We start from the raw sequence: 8,789 nt of genomic DNA, 5'->3' as shown, positions 1-8,789 counted from the left end.
GAAGGGCAAGGAGCAGGGGGGCCTCACTCCCCTGAAGCCGCTTCACTCCACTCCCAGACCTCACCTGCCCGGCTTTGCCCCACCCCGGCCCACCCTCGGGTGCCACCGAGTCAAGCCCTAGTCAGAGGCGCAGCAGACCGCTCTGGCGGGGATAGCACCGTTTATTAAGAAAGATCAAGACACAGACCACAGGAGGGTCCCTTCTAGGACACAGAGGCCAGGTGTCCTGACCCCACATCTGTGGACTGCTGGAGGGGAGGGCACGTGCTCCCATTTGGGCCCTCAGGCCTCCACAGACGGGGCAGGGCTGTCGTGTCCCCTTCCTGTCCCTCTCAGCCATGAGTCCCGGCATCCCCCACGCAAGGCACTAAGTCTTTTCAACCACCGATGCCCTCCTCCCCCCATGTCCCCTGGGCCTTCACTTCCAGATCAGTGGGGGGATGTGGCCTGCTGTGGGCGGGGAGACCCTCTCAGTGCTGGGTTCTGCCCTTAGCAGCTCCTGGTGAGAGGTGGGGTGGACTTTCCCTTGCAGCCCCTGAGGGCGGGGGCCCTGGGCAGGTGTCGGGTGTTGGGGGCGGGGGGGGGGGGTGATCCAGGAGGACTCGGTGGGAGGGGGAGGCTGCCGGGGCAGGTGGCCCGGCTGGCCGGGAGGAGGTGGAGGGGGCTGAGACACGGGCCGGCAGGGGGTGGGGTTGCCTGCCCAGGAGTGAGCTGCCTTTTGTTCCACAGTTGGCACTAAAGAGCTTTCCCCGCCCGGAGGCGGGTGGCAAAGGCAATTGCGATGCCCCCCGCCCCAGGCAGCTGGTGAGGCACCAGCTGGAGGCCGCGGTTGGCTCTTGTAGGACTGGGGGGCTGCCCGAGGGCTGCAGAACTGGACGGCCTGGCTCTACTTGGGGGCGGGGCTCTGTTGGTGGTGACAGTTCTGAGCCCAATCGGCCACGACGGTGTCTGACCCCAAGTCCTGGTGGTCCTCTGAGGCACCAGCTCCCATCCAACCTGCCCTACCTGCCAGCCTGCGGCTCTGCCCAGGTGTGTTTGTGCGTGGGGGGTGGCGTGCCCACCCTCCAGGCCGGCCCAGGGCAGTAGCAGCAAAGCGTGGCATTGCCTCGGTTCCTTACAAAATATTCATAATAATAATATTAATAACAATATACTCGACGTCGTGGGGCTGGGATGCTGCCCGGGAGTCCGTGTGGGGCGGGCGGCTGCCTACGAGGGGCAGGGGCGCGTGCTGGCCCCCGCCTGGGCGCGGTGCTCCAGGTCCAGCGGCTGTGGGGGCGGGGCGCCGGGCCGGGCAGAGTGCAGCACCAGGTTCTTGATACAGCCGGTGATGCCCGTGGAGAACCTGCCCCCGGTCAGCGTGCTCACGTCAGGAGCTCCACCTTCGGGGATGAGAGGCGACGGGGCTTGTCAGCTCCGGGAGCCCGGCGGGCGGGGGAAGGCTGCAGGCTCTAGGTCTGCAGGAGCCCCATTCCCTCCCTGGCCCTGAGGAGGGTGCCCTAGGCCTCGCCCAGCCCGGACTTACCGATGTAGATGCTGCCCTTGGTGTTGACGGCCACGTTAGGGCCTGGGGACTGGCCACTGACCAGCTCCTCGCCGTCCACCTGGATGGAGCCTCTCCGGCCCTCTCTGTGGTGAACGGGGGGCAGGCTCCTCACCACCAGTTCCAAGTCCCCTCCCTGCCTGCCCCCTGCTCGGAGCTCTTTCCTTTCCGCACTGGATGAGATCTGGCCCCACAAACACAGCTTCCCAGCACCCCACCCGGCTTTCATTCATCCCTTAGGGTGCTTGCCTGCCACCCCCCGGGGAGTTCCGTCCTGCCCTGGAAGTTTGTTCCGGCTCACGGGCCCTCCCCCGACCCTGGCTTCAAGTTCTGTCTCCCAGAGCTCAAAGCTTGCCTCCCTGAACACGGTGGGCGGTGTCCCGTCCCAGTCTAGAACTCCGCGCCCCTCACCCTTGTGCCCAGGTGGACTCCCTTACCGCAGTGCCGTCACCCGATGCCACTCGCCATCATTGATGGGGTCCTCAGAGACGAGGCGGGCCTCCCCGCTGCCCAGCTGGTAGCTGTGGTCACACAGGCCCAAGACAGAGTGAGCTGGGGCAGGCGGTGGTGGTGTGTGTGGCTGGGGTGCCGTGGGCCGCAGCTTCTCGTGGGAGGAGCCGTAGCACCGAGCAGAGGGTCACTGAGGGGGTGAGGGAGGCCAGGGAGGGGGAGGAAGGGCCAGGTGCCCGCACCCACCTGAAGACAAGGTGCCCGTCCTGAAGCCCGAGACTGATGAAGTCCTTGCCGCGGCCGGCCTCTCCCACATCCTGCCCGGGAAGCACAGGGTCACTGGGATTCCCAGCCCGGAGAGGCAAGGCCCCTGACGGCGGTGGCCTTCACCCTCCTCCTCTCACGGCCCTGCCCGCCAGGAGGCTGAGAACCCTGTGACCCCGGGCCAGATGCCCACACTCACCACGCCCTGCCAGAGCAGGAGACCATTGGCCGTGCCGGTCCGAACCTCCAGCTCGATGGTCTCTGGCACCTCGGGCAGGCTGGGAGTGGAGACGCGGGTGAGGGGGAAGTCCCAGATTCCTGTTCCCCTCCCTGGACCCACAGGCTCCCCTAACACCCATCTCACCTCCTGGAGAAAACGCGGCCGGGGAGAGCTAGGAAGCCGTCATCGTGGAAATAGGCTCCGTACTGCCCAGGGGCATCTGCGGGACAACGTGGGGCTGGTGAGACACCTGCCGGCCTGCGTGGAGCGGCCACCGACCACACGGGCTCCAGGACCCCCACCTCCACCCGTGTGTGCGCTACTATGGGGGCCCTGAACCTGCAGTCTCTGGAGACCCCAGGGGGCTGTGAACAGAAGTCAGGGGCCTGTGAACTTGGATGGGGAAGCCCTGTAGCTCTACCTTCGCTCACTTCTCACTGAAATGTAGCAATTCCTTCCCGTATCCATGTAGGCAGCCAACCAAAGGAGCCGCAGTGGGACCTGTGATGTGTCACTAGCAGACACCCTTACTGCATTTCAGTAGTTGCAAATATTTCAGAACGTTGTCTGTGCTTGTTGCAACTGCGGTAGCTGTCGGGACCACCACCAGGTCGTGTTATTTAATGTGTTACTAAAGAAGCACCTGTGTTACAAATCTGAAAGTTCTAAGTATTTTGATAACCTTATTTCAGTACAATTGGTTTGTTCTGAAATCCTATGCGTTTTGTTTTATGTAGTCAGTAGGGTCCAGATAGGGTGACCAGTCGTTCCCTATTTGCGGAGTCCTGTCCTGCTTTTAGCTCTGAAAGTCCACATCCCGAGGGACCCCTTAGTCCTGAGCAAGCCGGGACAGCTGGTCACCTAGGTCAGTGGCACATAAAAGGTTCAGGATCTTTGTGTTCCCTCCTTCTTGCAGGCGGGAAGACAGGCTCAGGCTGGCAAGTGACGTGCCCAGGAAGTGGGAAGCCTGCTTTGGACCCTTTTGGCCCCAACGTCCATACTGTGTGTGGCTCCAGCATCCCTAGCCCCACCCTCTCAGATGCATCCCCACAGGCCGGCGCTGGTCCCTGAGGGCCTATGAGGGTGGGGGACACTTTGCCACCCTCTGCCGAACGATGATAACAGCTAACATTTACCGAGCACCTACTGTGTCCCAGTTGCCGTGCCAGGAGCTTCACGGGCAGCTGCAAGCACCATTTCATTTCAATGGATCTCTGTAACAATCCTAGGACTTCGACAAAATGCTAACAATGCTAACATTCTGTCCCCACAGCGGACCAGACATTGTTCTCGGCATTTTACATACACTAGATAATTTTACCTGACACAAAGTTTTATCCAACCCTTGTGGGAGGATGTTACTTCTCTTTATTTTACACATAAAGAAACCGAGGCACAGAAAGGTTGAGTGACTCACCCGAAGTTACACAGCTAGGAGGTGGCAGGGCTAAGATTTGAATCCAGGCAGGCTGGATTCTGAGCATGCTCTTAGCCACTCTACTGCTACCTCTCCTATTGTGTTAGTGACAGATAAGAAGATGGGTGTGGACTAAGCGGTTAGCCCAGGGTCTGTGAACGGCCAATAAACACTGATTTTTTTTTTTAAATTATGATTGCTTTTAAATAGATTGTGGAGGGGTGCCTGGGTGGCTCAGTCGGTTGAGTGTCCAACTTCGGCTCAGGTCATGATCTCACGGTCTGTGAGTTCGAGCCCCGCGTCAGGCTCTGTGCTGACGGCTCAGAGCCTGGAGCCTGCTTCAGATTCTGTGTCTCCCTCTCTCTCTGACCCTCCCCCATTCACGCTCTGTCTCTCTCCGTCTCAAAAATAAATAAACATTAAAAAAAAAATTAAAAAAAACTAGATTGTGGAATCCTTGAGAATGAAGGTCTTGCCTTGTTCATCTTATATCTCCTGCTTCCAGAGCAAGGATGGGCACACGATAATTTGTTGACAGAATGCATGAACGTAGAGGAGAAAACGGGTCAGAGTGGCTCAAGGACCTGGCCCAGGTCACCTAGCCAGTAAGTACAGGGCAGGACCCGGCTCTGTGTTGCTGTGCTCTTTTTTGTTCTGTCCCTCTGTGCCCAGTGAGCCTCCCACATGCTTGTCCTGCTTATAGGCCAGAATTGAGGGTGTGGGGTACCCGGAAGAGGGGCTGAGAGACCGGAAGCCAGGGAAGAGCCAAGCCTCTCTGGCCACAGGAAATACATACCGTTGCCCCCGCTGCCTTCCAGATGCCAATCAGACTCGGCTGTGCCTTGTCCAGAGCCTACGAGGAAAGGCGGGGTGCAGTCGGTGAGCACAGACACTGTGGGTGCCACGTCCAGCCCCAGAGGGCCCCAAGAGGGAGGTGGGGAGAGGCCAGGACAGTTACCTTGTTGGCAGCGTGGGCCAGAGAAGCCGGGGGGACAGAGGCAGCGGGTGCCCTGGCAGACGCCCCCGTGCAGACAGGGCTCACGGAGCCGGCAGGGGTTCTCCTCGTGCTCACAGAGGTCTCCTGTGGGCCAGGGCGCAGTGAGCGGGCACGGGTGGGAGTGGCCGCGACCACCTCGTACCGCCCCCTGCCGGGACCTGCCGGGCTCCCACACCTTTGAAGCCATCGGGACACAGGCACTGGAACTCGTACTCGCCGGTAGGCATGCACGTGGCACGGTTCTGGCAAGGCTGGCGCTCACACGGGGAGCTGGTGTAGCACTGCCCGATGCCCCGGCTGCCCAGGAAGCTGTAGGTGAGGTCTAGCCGCTTCCCGTTCACTGACACCTGCAGGCACAGGGACGGGGAGGGGCTCTGGGCATGCGGGAGGCAGAGGCAAAGTGACCCAGGGGACAGCAGGGGACCCAAGCGGGAGCACGAGTGGTAAGGTGGGACTCTAGCGCAGGCGAGGGAGGAACCTAAGCCGAACGCCTCCTGTGCGCCAGGGACCGCCATCGGTGCAGTCACTGCTCCGTGAGGCCCTTCGCGGGAGGCATGATTGCCCCTGATCCACAGAGGAGGGAAGTGAGGCCCAAGGGGAAGCATCTGGGCTCGCTGCAGGCAGAGGGGCCCCGTCTGCACCCTCCCCTCCCCTCCCCTCCCCTCCCCTCTTGTCCTCTGGAGGCCGCTCCTCACCTCGCCCACACAGCCACGGAAGTGAGCGCTAACGTTGGTGGCCGGGGGCAGACGCACGGAGGGCTCCACGCCGCCGAGGTAGAGGAGGGTGTGCAGGTTGAGGCCCTGGCTCTTGCCGGGGGAGGAGCGCAGCACGGGGCGTCTGCTGTTCACACGCAGGCTGCCGTCCTTGTTGAGACGTTCCGCGGATACTCGGTGCCAGTGGCCCAGGGCCAGCGGCTCGGGGGTCCGCAGCACGGCCAGCCCTGGGGAGGACGCCGGGCATGGATGGCATACGGGGAGCACCACCCCTCCCCCCGCCCCTCACAGGGCCTGGGGTGGAATCCGCGAGAGATCTAGGGGACTTGCCTCGAGTCACACACAGAGAGAAGGAACGTGAATGAACAGGGGACTTGGGTTGGTCTGACTTCTGAAGTTACTCCTCCAAGCCCCCATGGGGCTTGGGGAGCTGAGGGGGACACAGCACTTGGCATCTAGAGCCCATCAGTGTTTCACGTCCGGTGCTCACCTGACCCTAGCTCATATCGGAACTCCAGGTGGCCGCCAACCATCGCCAGGGACACGAAGTCCTCCACAGGCCCGCTCTTCCCCCCGCTGAACAGCAGGATGCCGTCAGGCGCCAGCGGCTTGAACTCAATGTCCAGGCGCAGTTCATGGTGCGTGTTGGTGAGGGCGGGCAGTGCCAGGTAGGAGCCAGTGCCCGACATGGAGGGGGTGGTCACCGTCACACCTGCAGCAGCCACAGCTCAGCCGGGGGCAGTGGGGATACTGGCGCCCTTGCCTGCCCCCCTCCAGACCCAGGGGCTCAGGACCAATTGGGTCACAGCTGCAGCACAGGAGTGCCAGACCGTGGGCCCTGCAGACCAGCCTGGAAGAATCTCCGGTAAGAGGGGGAGAGCTTTGGGGACCCTCATGCAAGTGACTCAGACTGGGCAGAGGCTTGGTTGGCCAGGTGCCTTTGAGGCCCTATGGCTCTGGAGTAATTTTATCAACCACAGGGCCCTTGGTGGCCTCAGAGTGTCCCTGCCCAGCTTCCCCCCATCCTTCTGGGATTCCCTGGGGTCTCGGGTGTGGCTCCACTCACCTTCCTCGCATCTCATCCCTGATCGTCCCAGATGGCAGCGACAGGTGTAGCCTCGACCGTCAGGCCGGTTCACACAGGTGGCGTCGGGCCCACAGGCCTCTGGGGGACACAGGGACCGGCAGGGAGGCATTGAACTGGCCTGGGAGAGGGTGGGGTCCTGATGCCAAAGCCCCATCTATTGCACCCAGGGGGCCTTGGCTAGCCTGAGAGGGCTGCCTCCGAGACCGGGCAGGAGGAGTGGATTACAGCTGAGGTAAAGGGGGGGGCGGTGCTGAGAAGGCTGGACAGGGGACACATGAGGGGGCAGTGAATGAGTGAGTGTGGTGTTCTTGAAGGACTGTACCTGGTGACAGTGCAGGGGCGGTGGTACCGAGGGGGCAGGTAACGGGGTGTGTGCCTTGGTGGGAGATGGGAAGGCGGTAGGTGCCCGTGGTGGTGAGGGGCTGGGGGGAGCGCCCAGGAGCCGTGATGGGGGCAGGATGGGTAGTTGGGGGTGAGAACTCGGGGAGCAGAGATGGGCGCAGAGTGGGTACTGGGGTGGCAGAGACGAAGTCAGTATCTAGGAGGAGGGGCGAGTACCTGGACGAGTGACAGAGGGTCACTAAGTACAGCTAGCAGTGGGGCGGGTGGATCTGGAGGGGCGGCAACGGGCGGAGGCCAGCACCCAGGGGTGGCAGCGACTGGAAGGGTGGGTCACACACCTGGGTGGCAGTGCAGGGCCTGGGAGTGCTCACAGCGGCTCCCGGTGAAGCCAGACGGGCAGATGCACACGTAACTGCTGCTCTCTGAATCCTGACATTGGCCCCCGTTCTGCGAAGTTGCCCCCAGAAGTCAGGCCAGGAACCTCCTGCCTCTCCCCCGCTTCCCACGGGGGTCTGCCCCGGCCGCGGGCAGCGGCAGGGGCAGCTAGGTGGTGAGTGCGCTAGTGTGGGGTTACCTGGCAGGGCCGGTCCCGACAGGTGGGGCAGTGGGAGATGCCGTGCGCCGTAAGGTTGAGGTCGTGGAAGATGATCTCCTCGCCCTGGATGCGCAGCTCCCGGACACAGCCTGGGCGGCAGCAGGCACAGTGAGAAGGGCGGCAGTGCCGGGCCCAGCCCGTACCCTGTAGGGCTCTTCGGGGCTCCCGTGGGCTCTGCCCTCCGGCCAGCTGAGGCTCGGCCAGGGACGGAGGCGGGGAGGGGGCTCACCTACGAAGCCGCCGCTCAGCCCCGCCTTGGGGATGGCGCCGTAGTCGGGGTAGCCACCCAGGTAGAGCTCCTCATTTAGGTCCAGGCCCTGGAACTTGCCCTGGGCAGTGGAGAAGTCAGGGATGGTGGACAGGGGCTGGGCAGAGGTGGGGAGGGGGCCGGAAACGGGGGGACCGGTGGGGCCTCACCTGAGAGGTCCCGTTGACCGGGGCCAGGCCGCCCACAATCAGGGAGCCCTGGGTAAGGCTGCGCAGCAGGGTCACGTTGTGGAACTGGCCCAGTGCCAGCGGAGTGGGGTGGCGGATGGTGGCCATGCCTGAGCCTGCGTCAAACCTGCTCCGCCGAGTGGGGCCGGGCAGGAGGAAAGCACTTAAGCGGCTTGTCAGAAGGGCTGGGCGGTGGGCCCAGCCTGGGCAGAGGTGATGTCACTGTTTCCTGCAGTTCTGATCTAGTTCCTGTCCCTGCCCTGTCCTCTCGCCCTATCACCCACCCCTAGCTCGCCACATCCCTGCCCCTTCCTCAGGTCTTCTCCTTGCTCCGCCTCCCCAGAGCTTATCCGGAGCAGCCCCTGGGGCGCCAGCTGCCCTCAACCTTACACCTTGTTGCTCTCCCTTTATGGCTGGGTCTTCCCCAGCTAGAATATATCTTCCCCCGAGGGCCAGAATGTGGTCTGTCCGTGTCCGTGCCTGGCACCACGTTCAGCAAATAGCTACCGAGTGATGAATGAATGAGCCTGGTCTGCAGGAGTCCCACCGGGTAAAGACATGCTCAGCATCACTGAGCATTTCTGCCGCAGTTTTGGGCAAGTCTGAGGCTGCTTCCTCCTCCGCTTGGTCGACACACTGTGTCCACTCGAGCAGATCAGGTGGTCACCGAAGGTAATAGGCACATCTCCTCCCTCCTCCTTCGTCCAACTCAAGCCAGGGTGGTGT

General features: G+C 62.5%; 1 protein-coding gene across 1 annotated transcript in view; it reads right to left on the bottom strand.

Annotated features, from left to right (window-relative positions):
- Nucleotides 1-144: 144 nt before the first annotated feature.
- The window catches only part of HSPG2 (heparan sulfate proteoglycan 2), a 99,711-nt gene continuing 91,066 nt past the window's right edge, over nt 145-8,789 (bottom strand). Inside the window, 16 exon segments of the mRNA XM_049617868.1 lie at nt 145-1,382; nt 1,526-1,629; nt 1,981-2,064; nt 2,240-2,310; nt 2,457-2,535; nt 2,622-2,697; nt 4,691-4,747; nt 4,853-4,975; nt 5,067-5,238; nt 5,587-5,831; nt 6,095-6,316; nt 6,671-6,769; nt 7,372-7,480; nt 7,608-7,717; nt 7,858-7,957; nt 8,046-8,190. Coding sequence (XP_049473825.1) covers nt 1,210-1,382; nt 1,526-1,629; nt 1,981-2,064; nt 2,240-2,310; nt 2,457-2,535; nt 2,622-2,697; nt 4,691-4,747; nt 4,853-4,975; nt 5,067-5,238; nt 5,587-5,831; nt 6,095-6,316; nt 6,671-6,769; nt 7,372-7,480; nt 7,608-7,717; nt 7,858-7,957; nt 8,046-8,190 — 1,969 coding nt within the window. The 3' untranslated portion in view covers nt 145-1,209.

The sequence above is a fragment of the Panthera uncia genome (genome assembly GCF_023721935.1).
Source record: "Panthera uncia isolate 11264 chromosome C1 unlocalized genomic scaffold, Puncia_PCG_1.0 HiC_scaffold_4, whole genome shotgun sequence".
Taxonomy (NCBI): domain Eukaryota; kingdom Metazoa; phylum Chordata; class Mammalia; order Carnivora; family Felidae; genus Panthera; species Panthera uncia.
The sequence above is the reverse complement of the archived record's forward strand: the minus strand, read 5'-3'. Positions and strand labels throughout refer to the sequence as shown.